At 47.7% G+C, this 18063-nt stretch overlaps 1 protein-coding gene across 1 annotated transcript in view; it reads left to right on the plus strand.

Moving 5' to 3' along the window:
• Nucleotides 1-18063, plus strand: part of ttc9b (tetratricopeptide repeat domain 9B) — a 47318-nt gene that overhangs the window by 21051 nt on the left and 8204 nt on the right. Inside the window, exon 2 of the mRNA XM_085243555.1 lies at nucleotides 15027-15209. Within this exon, the coding sequence (XP_085099681.1) occupies nucleotides 15027-15209 (183 nt within the window). The remainder of the gene's footprint in view (nucleotides 1-15026; nucleotides 15210-18063) is intronic.

Raw genomic sequence — 18063 nt, forward strand, 5'->3', positions numbered from 1 at the left:
AGAAAGGTTTCAGGATACACAGAACGTCACAGTTTGCTGTGTACTGGGCTGCATAGCTGCAGACCAGTCAGGCTGCCCATGCTGACCCCTATCCACCACTATGAGCACCAACAATGGGCACTTGACCATCAGAACTGGACCACAGAGCAATAGAAGAAGGTGTCCTGGTCGGATGAATCACGTCCTCTTTTACATCACATACATGCCTCGGTGCATGAGCCTGTGTGTAGGTGGCGACTGCCTGGTACCAGGATGCACCGCGGGAACAACACAAACCAGCGGAGGCAGTGCTGTGCTGGGAAAACTTGGGTCCTGCTGTAAAACTGGGGTTAATGATTGATGTGGCGTGAGGGGGAAGTTGGCAGTCACTGATCTGAGTAAACAGAAAGCTTACAAAACAATGCCCCACTAGTGACAGAATTCTGGCTACCTTGCAACAATGCCACCTAAGTTTAAATGAGCCTAGGAACTCTAATTTAGTTTCTGTTCCACAGGGGAGAGAATCTGAATCTTTATTAATCCAAGACAATTAGAACAGTAACCGACTGAACTAAATTAAATAATAAAATATATTATAAAGTTTACAATATATAAGAAATAGCTGTGATATATATAAATAGCTCAATTATTATTATTATTTTTTTTTTTTTTTCCTTTTTGGCCTGTCCTGTTTGGCTCTTTTGCCATCAGAATTGTTGTCTGCTCACATTTCTCAGCCTTGGCATACAGTCTGTTTTCCAAGAGGCGTTGAAGGACAGCTCGGACATGTGAATGATGCTCAGCCAAAGTTTTAGAAAAAATAAGAATGTCATCTAAATAGACGAACACAAAACGGTCGATGAAATCCCGTAGGACATCATTTATAAGGGCCTGAAACACCGCTGGAGCGTTCGTTAAACCGAAAGGCATAACGAGATACTCGAAATGGCCCAGGGGGGTATTAAACGCGGTCTTCCACTCGTCACCCTGACGGATTCGCACCAAATGATAAGCATTGCGAAGATCTAACTTAGTGAACACCGTGGCACCCTGTAGCGATTCAACAGCGGAGCTAATGAGTGGCAAGGGATACTTATTTTTAATAGTGACGTCATTCAAGCCCCTGAAATCAATACACGGCCGAAGAGACCCATCCTTCTTGTCTACAAAAAAAAAACCCAGCCGCCACGGGGGATGAAGACGGACGGATTAACCCAGCCGCTAGTGAATCCCTAATATACTCCTCCATCGCAGCACGTTCTGGCCTAGAGATACTATATAACCGGCTCTTGGGCAGGGACGCTCCGGGGAGCAAATCAATCGCACAGTCATAAGGACGATGGGGCGGTAGAGACTGCGCTTTGATCTTACTGAATACTTCCCGCAAATCATGATACTCAGGCGGCACCCCGGAGAGATCGGGGACATATTCGTCAGTCCCCGTAGCCTCCCCCGGGCCGGGAAAACGGGCGGAAGTCAGACAATTGGAGTGGCAAAAAGGGCTCCAGCTGACAACCCTTTGCCCCTCCCAATCCAAGTGCGGATTGTGTAAGCACAGCCAGGGATAACCCAAAGTGAGCGGAGTATCAGGTGAATCGAGGACAAAAAAGGTGAGTTTCTCCCTATGATTCCCCGAAGTGCACAGTGACACTGGACCAGTGTGAAAAGAAATTTTAGTGAAAACCTGGTTATTAATCGCTCTAACTGGAATGGGCGGCTCAAGGCGCACGAGCGGAACGCCTAATCGTTCAGCGAGATCGAGACTGATTAAATTCTGTTCAGAACCAGAATCTAATAAGGCTGTGCACGAATGAGTAATCTGTAGCATCTCCAAGGTGACAGGGAGTTGTAAACGGGGTTTCTGACCAGAATTCGAACCACCCACCCGTATCCCCGATTCTACCGGCGGGCGACACCTTTTCCCTCCTTCGGGCATGCAGCAATCAAGTGTTCCAGCGAGCCACAGTAAAAACAGGCATGAGCCCGACGCCGCCGCTCCCTCTCCTCCGGTGTCAACCGTGACCGGCCAATCTGCATAGGCTCCGGCTCGGGATTAGTGACGTAAGCCGAGGCGACAAACTCATGCGAGTCCACAGTCGGAGGCGGCGATGGTGACGTACCCGGAAACGAGCGCGGTAAACGGCGCTGGGATTTGTAGTTCTTGTCCCTCTCCCTGTCACGCAACCTGTTGTCAATGCGAAGGGAGAGGGACGCCAGTTCCTCAAAAGATTTTGGCTCATCACGGGAGGCAAGCTGGTCTTTCATACCCTCGTTCAATGCCCGGAAAAACACCCCACGCAGAGCGTCGTCAGGCCAACCGGTTTCGGCGGCGGCAGTACGAAAATCAATCAAAAAATCGGCAACCCTCTGACGGCCCTGGCGAAGATCCAGCAGCCTCTGCGCAGAACTACCCTCAGAAATGGGGTGCGCAAACGTTTTCTGGAATTCCCCCAAAAACACCTCATAAGAACAGGTTAACAAAGGATTCTTCGATAGATACGCCTCCGCCCACTTAAGAGCACGATTACGCAGTTTACCCACCAAATAAGATATCTTATTAGAATCCGCAATAAATGTGCGTGGAGAACGACCGAAAACAAGGTCGACCTGAAGCAAAAACCCGCTACAACTCCCTGGATCCCCTGAAAATGGTTCGGGCTCCGGGGACGTAGCATCACGGAAAGCTGATGTAGGTGGAGATGCAACGGCAACAGGTTGAGGCAGAGGAGCTGGTGTACCGGAGTCTTGGCCCGCGGGGCCCGAGGCGGAACCAGCAGCAGTAGAACTATCCGCTTGTAGAGCCTGGAGGGACTCCAGTATTTTACTTTGGCCATCTCTAAGAGTCTGCTGCTGGGCTAACAGGAACTGAATAGATTGTTCATGACTTCCTAATATCGCCCCCTGCCTCTGAATGGCTGACCGTTCCGCGTCTGCTGAGTCCATAACTGCTGGCCAGATTCTACTGTTACGGCCGAGACCGTTTCAGACGAGTGACAGGACTCAAACGCAAAACGCCGAACAGCTCGTAAGTATATTTTAAGAATAATGTTTAATGTTTACACAAAATATTCATAAACAAAAGGTGAGAGTAGACGTTAAACTAAGTAACGATCTGGTCCGGGTCAGAGAGGACAGCTATTCCAGGGATTGGACTGGAAAGCAAGTCACATAGGGTCCAGGAAAAGGTCGGGGTCACTGTAACAGAATGCAAATGTTCAAAACACAGATAAGGAGGCATATGAATATATTGTTGGCTCAGAATCCTCCTTCGTACTGCGTACTTGCCAACGGAGGTCAGAGATGACATAGAGGGGTGAGTAGAACGCAGGGTGCCCGTCAACGAGCCGGGCGGGAGGCGGGGGCACCGGAGGCGGGCACAGACGACTAGACACCACCGGCTTCACCTGAGAAACGTGAAAGACCGGGTGAACCCGCAAGGCAGCAGGCAAACGGAGCTTGACAGCCGTGGGGCTGAGGACCCTGTACACAGAATAGGGGCCGATGTAACGAGGAGACAACTTGCGGGAGGATGCCCTGAGAGGGATGCCCTAAGAGGGATGTCCTTCGCGGCGAGCCACACCTTCTGCCCCGGCGAGTAAACAGGCGCAGGAGACCGGCGACGGTCGGCACAGCCACGTTGGCGAGCCACAGCTCGCAACAGCGCCTCCCGCGTACGAGACCAGACCCGACGGCAGCGCTGCAGATGATGCTGGACCGAGGGGACAGCAAGATCAGCCTCCTCCTCCGGAAACAGGGGCGGCTGATAACCCAAAGAGGCCTCGAACGGTGACAACCCAGTAGCAGACGAAACCAAGGAGTTGTGGGCATATTCCACCCACGGCAGATATGAGGCCCAAGTCGCAGGGTTATGACAGGTCACACAGCGGAGCGCGGCCCCAAGCTCCTGATTTAAACGTTCCGTCTGGCCGTTCGTCTGAGGATGGTAACCAGAGCTCAGACAAGGCCTGGCCCCCAAAGCAGCGCAAAAAGAACCCCAAACTTGGGACGAAAACTGCGGACCCCTGTCCGAAACTATTTCCACAGGAATGCCATGAAGCCGAAAAACATGGTCCAACAACAACGTAGACGTCTCAGCCGCAGTGGGCAACTTCTCCAAAGCGACGAAATGAGCAGCCTTAGAAAACCGATCCACGACCGAGAGAATAGTGGTCTTCCCAGCCGAAACCGGGAGTCCCGTAACAAAATCCAGGGCGATGTGGGACCAAGGGCGATGAGGCGTAGATAACGGCTGCAACAGCCCAGCAGGACGGTGAGTACGCGACTTACACCTGGCACACACAGGGCACGCAGCCACATATTCCCGAACATCTTTGTCCAGAGTGGCCCACCAAAAATGTCTCTTAACCATAGAAGTCGTCCTGCCCCTGCCCGGGTGACACGCAAACCTCGAAGCGTGCACCCATTCCAGTACCTTGGAGCGAGCAGCCGCGGGAACAAAACGCCGGTTAGTCGGTCCCGTGCCCGGATCCGGTTCCATCCGGAGGCCCTGGTTGATGGCGTCCTCCACCTCCCAGGTAATAGCCCCCACCGTACAGCCGGCCGGAAGAATGGTGGAAAACTCCGCCGGACCCGCGTCCGAGTCAAACTGCCGAGAGAGGGCATCCGGTTTGGTGTTGCTGGAACCCGGGCGATAGGAAATGGAAAAGTTAAAACGTGCAAAAAACAGCGACCAACGAGCTTGACGTGCATTCAACCTCTTCGCACCGCGTAGGTACGTCAAGTTCTTATGATCCGTCCACACCAGGAACGGTAGCGCCGCGCCTTCCAGGTGATGACGCCACTCCTCCAACGCCAACTTAACGGCAAGCAGTTCCCGGTCCCCCACATCATAGTTCCGTGTGTGTAAATCCAAAAAACTCCTGGCGTGGAGGCAGAGAGGCAGGTAGGTAATTTTGGCCTTATGAGTCCCCGGCTAATTACCCACAGATGTAAGCGATCAGCAAAAACACTGAGGCCCCTCCCAGGGGTGGAGACGCCGGCTCGGAGGGAGACACACTGGCACACACCCGGACCATGACAATAATGGTCCATTTGATTCACCTTTTATTGTTTATTTTATTTTCACTTACTGAATATGGGACAGACTTGACTGGGGGAAAGAAGGGGAGAAAGAAAGAGGGAAAGAGAAACAGCTGAGAAGAGGGACGGGGGAGAAGGGCAAAAAACAAAAACCAACAGAATGGGCAGAAAAAGAAAAAAAAAGAAGAAAAAAAGAAAAAAAAAAGCATATATCGATCACCTGGGTCACCTGCTGAGAAAGAAAAAAGAAAACAAGCAGAAGAGAACAAGAGTAATAGAATAAACAACATCACAATGATATATGGGAATATGACAGTAAATACTAAATGTTAAACATTATTGTGCAGCACATAAGATCAACAGAACACAGTGTGCTTTGAGGTAGGAGCCAAAAAGGGTGTAGTTTGTCTGAGTTTGTGGGTGTGATCACCCGTGTGTACACCTGTGAGCATGGACGCGTTTGTTTTTTGTTTTTTTAAAAGGTTCCTTCATGTAATGATCTGCTAGAGGGTGTGGGGGGGCCACAGCCCCGTCCTCCAGGGCATGAAGCAGGTATGGAGGAGATCAAAACTCCAGACATCCAGAGGCCCCCAGAACACAAGAGACCAAGGAAGACCAACAGAGGGGCAGCCGCGCCACTGTCCCAGAAAGAGCTGAGGAGAGTCCCAGATGAGGGCTCACTCAGCAGCCGCGGAGCAGAAGCCAGGGGGAGTTGCAGTGACGCGCCCGTGAGCTCCGCCGGCAGCCAGCCGTGCCCGAGTGACCGAGCCCCAGGCCGAGAGGCCGGGGGCACCCCACCTCCGAAGTGGCCCGAGCAAGCCCCAGGCTCCAGGCCCCGATAAGCGGCCGCCAAGGAGTGAGCCGGTGTGTACCTGGACGCCCATCCCCGTACACAAAGAACCTCCAACGCACCGATGTCTGAGGGAGTCCGCCACTGGCAGGGGAAGTGGTGGTAGGGGGAGATAGGCCTCCAAACCTTGGAGGGCCTAGGATGTCCCCAGAGAGCTATACTCCTGATAGTCGATCCATAGTACCAGATACTTATACTAAAAATCTGAAGGCTCTAGCTCAAATGTTTTTTTAGATAATGGGATTTTAAAGTGTTCCTTCTTTTGGGAAAACTAATGACAACAGGGACCTGAAATTGTGGACAATTATTAGAAGAAGTGTGTCTTTCCCCACTTGAAACCTGAAATGGTCAGGTGGGAGGTATTTGATGAATATAGGAAAAGCATCATTTTCTACTTCATTTATTTGAGATATTTCCTATTACAACACAACAAGCAGGGCAGAAAGTTGGATAAAAAGAAAAGTACAATACAATTTTGCATAACAAAGGAAGAGTTAATTGTGTATCTTCCCGATAATCCATAAAATTACAACCACTGCAACAGTGAAACATCTTATTTAAGAAAAACTAAAAAAAGAGAGAGGGAGGGAGTTTCAGGATATGAAAAGAGGTCAAAATGGGGATAAAAAGAGACGATAATGCAGGTGGTGGCGGAGTGGAGTCAATGCTGTGTCATGTCAGTGCAAACGTGCCCTTGTGGTAAACAGAGCGAAGAACTCTACTCCTGTCCCTCTCGATAACAGCAAAAAGCCATTCGCAGAAGCGCTCTGGGTGGAGCTATTCTTAGCGGGAGCCCGGAGAGACCGGCCGGCTACTCTGTCCGAGAGCCGTGACGTCAGACACGTAGGATCGGATTTTGCTCCACAATGTAACCGTGAGGTAATTTCAGGGTAATGACTGTGCACGGTTCATTTGTCTCTCTGAATAAATGTGCAGCAGCAGTGTGGCATTTGTGGAGGGGAGAGAGCACGGTGCAGTGAAAGGTGAGAGCAGGCTTTTGCTCTGAGGTGAGGAACAAATGGGAGGAGGATCAAAGATGGAGGCTGCTGTGGAGCTATCTGAGGAAATGAGAGTCTGTGTGTGTGTGTCTGAGTGATGGGTCTCTCCATCTGCCATTATCTTCCCGCAGAACTAATTACAAGGTGATGGACAGCAGACTAATCACCAGGGCCACTAGTGGCTTTAAATTAGCTGAACCGTGGACGTGGGTCCAGAGGGAAAATGAAGTAACAGCAAGAAGGAAAGGAAAGCATCTTCGCGGGAGAGCGGAATTTAACAAAATGTATTGACAAAAGAGGAAAAAGGGACTTTCACACTCCCCTCTTGTCCTCTGTACCTCTCACACAGGATCATCGTTTTCCCTGGGCTGCTTCTGGATTTTGTTTCGTCTGTGCCGTCTCCATCTCTGTCCTCCCTCACCCCTCCGTCTCCCTTTCATCTTATTTCATCTGCATGTCTTTTCTCTCCCTTTCTCTCTCTGTTTTTCCTTTTATTCCTCCCAGGCTTCGACGCTCTGTCTGCTAAATGAAAGCGCGTCTCTGTGCAGGCGCTGTGTTTTTTTTCTGACACGATGCTTCAGGCAAACCAGCGGGGTTCCTGAGCATGTGTTAACCACTCCCACTCACCACACCTCTGATTCCACATTCAAGTGACAGAAACGCACTCGCACGGTCGCATCAAGACACACGCGCACGCTTTCACACTCTCGCACTTGACAGCTGCTTTGCACCTGTTGCTCTTTAGAAGTTCAAATCAAGCACAATTTTTCTTTTTGTTCACTTTTTTCCCGCCACCCAATTTTTAATTTTTTTCTTTTTTGTCTATTTCTGTCACTTTAATATCTAAAAGATTCCTCGAGAAGGAAAAAGATATTATACTCACAACACTGAAGCAGCCATGGCTCCTTCTTTTGACAAATGGCCTCTCATTAAGACCAATTTGTCTGGCTTCTTTGTACCACTGGTATTCATTTTTATCTGGTCTCAAATGTCCAGAGAGGATTATAGAGGTCAAAGTTCAGCCGTAAGCTGTGCAGTATCCTTCTCATTGACATTTGAGCTGAGACTTTTACAAGTTCAAAACCTAAGAATTTGTTTAAAAAGCAGGAGCCTGAAGATGAACTTAAAAACACATTTTTAAAAAAGGAGCTATTATGAAAATAGTTGTTTGCTATTGTTCTGTATGTCTAATGGTAATCTGTTTATGTTCAGTTAACACTTAATTGTCAATGAAGAGAAAACAATGAGAAATCAATACTGCTCAAATTTAGGGAAGAAGACCCAAATGCAAGAACCAGGGAGTGCAAAACGTCTTTAAACTAAAACGTGTGGCAGTTGTACACAGAAGATGAGTCATCATGGCAAACAGTGCAGCTGAGGTGAGGGCAAAAAGGCAAAGTCCATTAAACAGCCCAGAAGCTCACACACAAGGAAAACACAAGAAAAATGAGGAATCCTGGACCTGATGACATGGCAGCAAACCAGCGTATTTATGCATAGAGAGAAGGTCGAGATAACCTGCTGAAGGTGAAACTGAGCATGAGAATGAGGCAAAAGGTGATTTAAGTGACCTTGAACATGACGTGGTTGTTGATGTCAGACAGGCTGGTCTGAGTATTTCAGAAACTGCTGATCTTATGGGATTTTCCCACACAACCATCTTTAGAGTTTACAGAGGATGGTCAGAAAAAGAGATAATATCCAGTGAGCGGTAGTTCACTGAGAGAAAATGCTTTGTTGATATCGGAGGTCAGAGGAAAAGACTTCTTTAAGATGACAGGAAGGCAACAGCAATTCAAATGACCACTGGTTACAACCATGGTATCCTGAAGACCATCTCTGAATGCACAGCATGTCAAATATCAAAGGAGATGGACTACACCAGCAGAGGACTACACCTGTCAGCTAAGACAAAGGAACTAGACAAAATTGGACATTTGATTAAGATTGGGAAACATTTCCTGCTCTAATTCAGTTGGTCGAGTGAGAATTTGGAGTAAATGACATGAAAGCATGGCTGCCTTGTGGTTCAGGCTGCTGCCGGTGTAACGGTGTAGGGGATTTATTATTTTTTTGGCACACTTTGGTCTCCTTAGTACCTACTGAGCATAATTTAAATGCCACAACTGACTTGAGTATTGTAGCTGACCATATCCAGCCCTTTTTGTGTGCAGTGAGTTCACAGTACTCAAATGGTCTCCACAATCACCAGATCTCAGTCCAGTGGAAAACCTCTGGGATGGAACAGGAAATTCAAACAAATCTACTACAGCTGTGTGATGCTATCTTGTCAATATGGACCAAAATATCTGAGCAATGTTTCCAGCACCTTGTTGACTCTATGCCATGAAAAAATTAAGGCAGGTCTTAAGGCAAAAGAGTACTGGTAAGGTGAGGCAGATTAAACACGAGAAACATTAATGGGGACAAACAATCACAGAGCTAAAAAGAGTGTAACGAGCCCAAGAACTCCAGGAAAAAACAGGAAATTATAACAGAAACTGTGAGTGCAAAATCATTCACTGTGGACAAACAGGTTCAGAATCATTTCAGTGAAATTTGCTCTACTGGAGGGATGTACTCTAATTAAAGTTGTTTGAATGATGGAAGGGGTTCAAAATCTCTCACAGATCTTCAGATGGGTTGAGATCTGTTGACTGCAAAGGTCACAGCATGTGATTCACATGCTTTCATTGTCATCAAAGCCTTTTGCCCTTAACCCTCTCAGAAGAGGCCGTTCCCATCAGGGTAGAAATGTCTCATCACAGCGTAAATGCAATCACTCTTGTCGTGATCCCCAAAGTATGACCGAGCCATTAGGCCCATTTTCCTGTCAGAGTCAAGGCTTTGGGTTTTTCCTCTAACTTGTCACCTACCTGATATCGCCGGACTTTCCCGTTGATCCCAGGTTTTTAAGCGGAGCATCGGGTATTTCAGTCTTTGTACTACTCCTACCTACATCACCTGCCTGAGCACATCGGCCTTTCAGTCATGCAAAAAAATCCACTCTGAAGACATATTCTGTTGTTATTCACTCCACTACCTGTTTCATGTATTTGTGGGAAGTGCTGTGTAATCGCCGCACAGGCTATCGCACCCTTTTTAGAGATGGGGACACCTCGGCTCCAGTGATTTATCAGGCTTCATGTCTGTCTGTGCCTCTGCCCAGCCTTCTCCAATGATCCCGTCATTATCACACCCTTAATGCATCTCACCACACTCTACATTTCCTTTGGCATGCTATCCATCTGTCTAATGGGCCAGTAGGGTGCGGCCGGCCAGTCATCACTTATGCACGCTGCTTTTGTGTGTCTGTGTGTATTTGTACAGTCATGTATCTTTCTCTTGACCTGTGTCATTTGAAATTTTGTGCTGATGAGTCTGTTTTTGTGTTAGCTGTGTCTTCAAGTTTAAATCACCCTCCTGTTCACACCCACTTCTGCACTCTCTTCATTGTGTGTTTGTGCCATTTGTAAATGCTCCATGCACTGGAAATGTGTAGATTGTGTATCTGAGGGTGTCAGTGCCTGTGAACTCTAACTGCGTCACCCATTAAGCTATTATGGACTGTAACTGAATCCCCCTGAAAGCTCAGCTCATGCCCACAGCTGCAGGGCAGTGATGGATGGATGGTGGAGGGATGAGAGTAGTCTTGCTGTAGCCGAACAGTTGTAAAAACAAACAGAGGGGTGGAGCATCTGGAAAGGTGTGCAGGAGAGGTGGAGGGCGTCTAAGGTGACCGTCACTGTAACAAGCTGAGCTGACTTATGATCAACGGCTTCGACCTCACTGCCCTGCTCTAAGCTGAGTCATGAGTCTTAGTGAGAAGAAGAGGGTTGTTCTTCTGGGGGGGTTTTCTTATTAAGGTGTGTGTAAACGCAAGTGTGTCTAATCATGGATAATTATTACACTTTATCTCATGTATATATCGGCTTTTATTCAGGAAATACAACTCAAGCAGCTGGCTGACAGCTGGAAAACTGCAAAACCCACCCAGGATCTACATGTGCCACCAGGTTGTCTGAGGGTGGGTTTTGTTTTTACAGCTATAGTTTGTTTATGCTGGTCCAAAAGAGTTTGCTAATGAGTTTGTAAGCTTGTAGAGCCGTGTTGACCAAAATGCATCACTATAAGCCCCATTAGAGTGTTCAGTCCACTTATTGGCCAGATGTGTTTGGGGCAGGACCAACAGTAAAAACAGGAAGATGAGCTATTGGAGATTTTCCATTCATTTCATGGCTAGTTGCTAGCCCGTACAGACATTTGCACATCTACTGTACTTTGCATGCAAGAATGAAAAGCATATGTGCCTAGGGGAAAGTGTTCATCTCAAACTTGCAACGTACACATGGTAGTTGGGTCAAATCGACATAAGATCACATTCACGCTGTAAAAGAACCTCGTCCACGAAAAAGAACCTCGAAAAAAAAGTATTAGTGCTGGTGGGACTAAAAAAACGATTCCTGAATTTTCAGCTCAGTAAAATATTTATATGTGGCATTAATATGAACCCTAGTCTATCATCACCATTCATTTCTAATGTGCAGGATGTTGACACTCTTCCAGCTGGAGTATCTTCAGGTTTCTGCAGCAGCTGTGCATAACAAAGCTTGAATTCTTGTAAAAAATGCCAGGATGCATGTGTGATACGTGAGCTCATCAGCGCAGCATGGTGGCTCACTGGTTAGCACTGTTGCCTCACAGTAAGAGGCTCCTGAGCTCTGCCGTGTGGTGGTTGCATGTTCTCCCCATTGCTTGCCTAAGTGTTCCCATCACTGAAAGACAAGCTAGGTTAATGTGCTTGTGTGGGTCCAAGATTTTCACTTCCTTGTTACATGAAAGCAAATAAAATTGGCAAATGGTGGTGTCGAATTCAATGTCATGAGGTGAAAGAAAGGTGTCTGTCTTGAAAATGTGATGTGATGTGTTGTGGTGCATGAAATAAGGACTTAAATGTAGGAAGGGGAATCACACAGAAGAGGGTGGGAGGGGAGCAAGCTGAATCATTCAAAGGGCAAACTGCAACCAAAGAAATAAAATCAAAATACTATTTATTGGCTAATTAGGAGAGAGGAAAAAAATAGATACTGGAGAGTGTAATGATGTAGTTGGAGACAGTGACACAGGAGGGAAGTAAAACTAAACACAAAGACAGAGCAAAAATAAGTGAATAAAAGATTTAACAGAAGAGGAGACTAATAACTCTACAAATGCAAACATAAACAAAAGTATAACAAGAACTAAAGGCTCATAATAGTTTGTAATAAACAAAAACCTAAACTACAAAATAATGAACTAAACAGAGAACCAGGATTAAATCAGGGGCATAATGTCCAGAAGACGGACCCACACAATGTGCATGTTGCCCCAGATGTGATTGTAATGAGTTTCATGCAAAAATGAGAACCACCAGGGAAAAAATCCCTTTAACAGAGGTTGGAACTGTAAAGTAAATGATCATAAAGCTGGAAGATAAGAAAGAAATGAAGGACTTGGTGAATAAAAATGTTATTTCATGGAACAAAGATATCGATCAGAATCCAAAACTTGCCAAAAGAAAAAAAAAGTTGAACAAACTCTCTGACAAAGACGGGGTTTCGGACGATGCACGGACACACAGACACACTGAGGGTAATCAAGGGAATCGAAAACAGATGGGGAACAAGAAAGCTGAAACTAATCATGACAAGTGATACAAAGGACGTAAAATGAAATACAACCTTCAGGAGACCTTTATTACTGTCAAAATAAAACAGGAAGTAACTGCACAGGAAATGATTAACACTGATGAAGACAAGATTAAACAAGATGGTGTAAGGGAGGTAAGCATAAGCTAAACCCAAATAAAAATCCCAACACAATTACTGAACAAACACAAAATTTGATAAAGAAAGATTAAACTAAAACTGTGTGTTATAGTTTGCTCCATTAAAAATATCTCATTTTAAAGGAAGCTCTAGTGTATCCTCTATTAAATTCCTTAACCTCCTAAGACCCAAACTCGTTCATTGCATGCATTTTTAATTTCTCTTTGCTATTTGGGCTGATGACGATGTATAAAAACAAAGAATTATCAGATTTTTTTTAACCTAATTTTTGTTTCTGAGAAAAATCTGATCTCCCTATGAGGACATTCACTTTAAATTTTGATACAACAGTGGCAGTGTAATGTCTTTGTAAGTGGATATCAGGCCCTTGTAGGGCAAAATTTTGTAGTTTGGTCTAGACAACCCAAAATGTGATGTCCACATATGTGGACGGCAGGTCCTGGGAGGTTAATATTTAAAGTGTTCTTACGACAAGTTAAAACGTCTGCTATTTGCTGTGTTGAAGAAAGAAAGAATATACTTGGATTGATTTTATACATCTGAATGACAAGGATCTGTGTGTTACACTGGGCCTGGGGTTGTGACTACATGTGAAGGTAATCATGGTCAGTGAGCCTGCACTACCATTTTTAATACAGAAATACATTTTCCTGTTCCCCAAAAGTTGATTCTGTTCATCTGGATGCAGCGTTTTCAGTGGGAGAAACGTTTCGTCACTCATCCAAGTGACTTCTTCAGTCTTCAGACAGTCTGCAGCATGGTGGCTGCATCCAAGTGACTTTCTTGAGCCTTGATTAAATAAAACTCCAAATAACAGGATGCCATTGGACAGGGATAAAAGGAAGCAAAATGCTTTGATGTCATTTATGTTTGATCTACTTGTAGTAGCAGTTGATGAACCTATTCGAATTGCTATTTTTCTTTTCAGTTTTTGTGTTGGGGTTAAAACGGATTTCCTTTAAGGTTGGAGAAGCCTGCAAAGCACCTACCAGACACGTGCAAATTCAACCACTAAATACCAAAAACAAATCGATTGTTATTGAATTTGTTCGTCCCCTGATATCCACAATGAATTATTTAGTGTTTTGCAATTTGTGTTGGTGATGGGTGACGTGTGTGTGTGTGTGTGTGTGTGTGTGTGTGTGTAAATGACGGATTTCCATTAGTGCCACACATTTCACAAAACCCTCAGACCCTGCGGCTTCAGCTTTTTGTCTCACACACAAATAGTAGTTTAAGGGCCACTGGCTGCTTTTAACACGCTCCCCCTCCTAATCCTCGCCCTATGACTCCCATAGGCCTCACCTTTCCTACTCATGCATCATCTCTTCCTCCCCTCTCTCTCCATCACTTACTCCTGACTCACCCTGCCTCCCGGCTAACAGTCCATGACTCATGTTATTCACAGAGCTGTCTGCGTGTCAAGGGCTCGGAGGAAAGGGGCAGGATGGGGAGGTTAAAAAGGAGCTGGATCAGGGAGGGAGTGCTGAGGCAGATATGACTGTGGAAGCACAACGAGAGACAGAAGGAAATCACTTTTGATCTATCATCAGATAGATTAAGACACTGGCAGAGAGGGAAGGAGTGATGGGGTGGGGGGGGAGGGAGGAAGTGAAACCGCGAGTGGTTGTGACCTCCAGAGGAATTGTTTGAGTGATCAGATATCTGAGCAATCAGCAGGTGTTTAAAAGCTTTGGTGGACTAAAAGCTGTGTGTGTATATGTGTGTGATTTTTGTCCGTGTGTCTTTGCTAATGATGTTATTCTGATCTCAGAGCTGCAGAGAATTGCTGTTGCAATCTGTGGGATAGATTACTATAGTCCTTTTCTCAAGCGTTCCACTTTACTGCTGTTTTCAGCTTGCTGACTTTAATGCACTCACTTTCTGCTCTTCTTTTGTTTTCCTGCGGCCCTCAAGATTTAGAAACCACCTAAAAAGTTAAAGGAACAAGTCGAAAGCTTCCTCGTAGCGATCAGTGCATTTTTTCCCCCATGTTCTTGTATTTTGCATGTCGAGCTCAGCGATGCTGCTCTCCTGCCCCAGGGCTCAAACTGCTTGGACGACTTTTTGTGTCTTCTCTACACTGTGAGACATTAGAACCGGCTATTTATAGTCCGCCCCGAGGAAGCAGTGTGCAGGATAAATTTCATTGTGGCTCTATTAAAAGGAACAGAGTAAGATGTCAGCAAAATCTCCCCGTCTTTCTTTTTCACTCGGGGGACACACATGTGGTTTAATCTTCTCTAAACGAGACAAAATGTGTTTGGTTGGACAAACTAAGGCAGAAAATGTTTATGAACCACTAACTAGTTCCTGTCTTCCTCCTCACAGCTTGTCTGTTGCAGTCCGAGCTGGTAAACTATGAGAGAGTGAAGGAGTACTGTCTGAAGGTCCTGAGCCACCAGAGAGACCACTTCAAGGCCATGTACCGAGCCGGCATCGCCTTCTATCACCTGGGTGATTACGAATGTGCCCTACGCTACCTGCGTGACGCCAAAAACCGCGAACCCACAGGTGAGAATGACCCAGTGTATTTATACATTTACAAAGCAGCCTTGAGGTACAAGATCTTCTCTGATGGTGAAACAATGTGCTCACCTGTAGCTCCATATTTAAATTGATGTACTCTGACCTTAGTGCAGCTTATCAGGTCATCCAGTTGTCTCATGATCTGAAACTTGAGGCATGTTTAATATTAGCGTTGTGGAGGTATGTAACAACGACAGGAGAGATCTCAGTGTCTCACTCCAACAACTTTATTAACTGACCGAACTTCACATATAGTCAGCGCCAAAATCTCCACCCCCACACTTCCTTTCAACTTGTGTGTGAGTGGAGCCACCTGGTGGTCCGCCACACATACCCCCCCTTGAACACACAGTCAGGTCTCCATTCAGTCCAGGACCCTGGGTCTAAGCAAACGACCCGCACGACTGAACCTGGGAGGGAGAGAACAGGCAGAGGAAGGTCCATCCTGTGAACGAGGCTGGTGAAGGCGAGCAGGAAAGGCAGGAGGAGGCTCAAACGTTGGTGGTCCGGGGGTAGTCCTGGGGGGAAAACCAGAGACTGTCAACCCCAGCGCAGGAGGTCGGCCACGGCGAGGGGCCTGGGCCGGCACTACATCACTGTCCGGAAGAACATGTGCTGGTTTAAGTCTGTCAACACACACAGTCTCCCTTCGACCCCCAAAATCCAAAACAAAATGTTTCCGGCCCGGTTCAATAACCCTGAACGGGCCGTCATACAGCGGCCGCAGCGGTGTCCTGTGGGCATCGTGCCTGACAAAAACAAACTTAGCAGTCTCTAAAGTCTTTGGAACAAAGGTGTCAGGCACGCAATGGTGCACCGGACCAGGAACCCGAAGCGAGTGCAAAAGCGGGGTGAGAGAGAGCACCGATGGATCGAAGCAGGGAGGAGGATTTTCAGGCAAGAATTCTCCAGGCACGCGGAGGGGCTGACCAAACACTAGCTCAGCTGGGGAAGCGCCGAGATCCTCCTTAACCGCAGAGCGCAGCCCAAGCAAAACCCACGGGAGGCGGTCAACCCAATTGCCATCCTTTAAGGAGGCGCGAAAGGCAGCCTTCAGCGACCGGTGGAACCGTTCACACATCCCATTAGCCTGCGGGTTGTATGCGGTTGTGCGGTGGACTTTAGCCCCCAGTCCATCAGCCATGGCCGACCAAAGCTCGGAAATGAACTGGGGGCCTCTGTCTGACGTAATGTCCGCGGGTGGGCCGAAACGCGAGACCCAGGTCGACAAAAACGCCTTGGCCACCACTGCTGCGGTAGTGGACGCCAGGGGGACCGCCTCCGGCCACCTGGTGGTCCGGTCAACAACAGTCAAAAGGTGCGTAAAACCTTGTGACTGCGGCAAGGGACCCACCAGATCGACATGCACATGATCGAAACGTTTGCCGGGTATGAAGAACGGCTCCAGGGGCGCCTTGGTGTGTTTATGAACCTTCGCGCGCTGGCAGGGAATGCACGACGACGCCCATTCCTTAACAGATTTGCGAAGGCCTGGCCAAACAAATTTAGAGCTGACCAGTTTAACAGAGGCCCGGACCCCTGGATGAGAGAGAGCATGTACCGAGTCAAAAACTTGACGACGCCAGGAAGCGGGAACCACAGGGCGAGGGCGGCCGGTGGAAACGTCACAGACGAGGAGGGGACCACCGTCCTGCACGGGTCTGTCCTCCAGTATGAGGCCCGTCTGGGTGGATTTAAGCGCGAGGATGTCAGGGTCACCGCTCTGATCGGCAGCCATGGCGGAGTAGTCTATGCCGAGAAAGACGGGAGAAACCAGCGCACGGGACAAACAGTCAGCCACATGATTGGATTTACCAGCCACGTGCCGAATGTCCGTGGTAAACTCAGAAATGGCTGCCAACTGGCGCTGCTGGCGTGCACTCCATGGATCGGAAACCTTGGACATGGCAAACGTCAAGGGTTTGTGGTCCACGTATGCGGTAAAGTGACGACCCTCGAGAAAAAACCGGAAATGACGAGACGCCAGGTGGAGCGCCAGTAGCTCCCTGTCAAAAACGCTGTAATTGCGTTCGCTGTCACGTAGCGTACGGCTGAAAAAGGCAAGCGGTTGCCAGACACCCGAGATTCGCTGTTCCAGCACCGCACCCACCGCTATGTCCGACGCATCAGTGGTCAACGCAATCGGCGCTGAGGGGGATGGGTGGGCCAGAAGGGCAGCATTAGCTAACGCTGACTTAGCATCAGAAAACGCTTGGATGCTGTCCGGAAACCAGTCAACGGGGTCATTAGCTTTTTTACCCTTTAACGCCCCATAAAGGGGCTTCAGCAGATGTGCCGCTCTGGGGAGAAAACGGTTGTAAAAATTCACCATCCCCAAAAATTCCTGCAGTGCCTTAACAGTCGTGGGACGCGGAAATTCCGAAACAGCTCGGACTTTGTCAGGCAACGGAACCGCGCCCTCGGCGGAAACACGGTGCCCAAGGAAATCGAGAACGGGCAACCCAAACTGGCATTTAGACGGATTAATAATCAGTCCATGCTCCGCCAAACGCTGAAAAACCTGACGCAGATGGAACATGTGCTGCTCCTTCGAGCTGCTGGCCACCAGTATATCATCAAGATATACAAAAACAAAGGGCAGCCCGCGCAAGACCGAGTCCATCAACCGCTGGAAGGTTTGGGCGGCACCTTTCAGGCCAAACGGCATGCGCAGAAACTCGAAAAGGCCGAAAGGTGTAATTACGGCGGTTTTGGGGACATCCTCCGCGCGCACGGGAACCTGGTGATATCCCCGTACCAAATCGATCTTAGAAAAAACCGAGGTCCCCGCAAGATGGGCGGAAAAATCTTGGATGTGGGGAATGGGATAACGATCGTT

Source organism: Mchenga conophoros, linkage group LG14 (assembly GCF_057382185.1).
Source record: "Mchenga conophoros isolate Kocher_MC1m ecotype Shallow Benthic linkage group LG14, M_conophoros_male_GT1.1, whole genome shotgun sequence".
In the NCBI taxonomy this organism is placed as follows: domain Eukaryota; kingdom Metazoa; phylum Chordata; class Actinopteri; order Cichliformes; family Cichlidae; genus Mchenga; species Mchenga conophoros.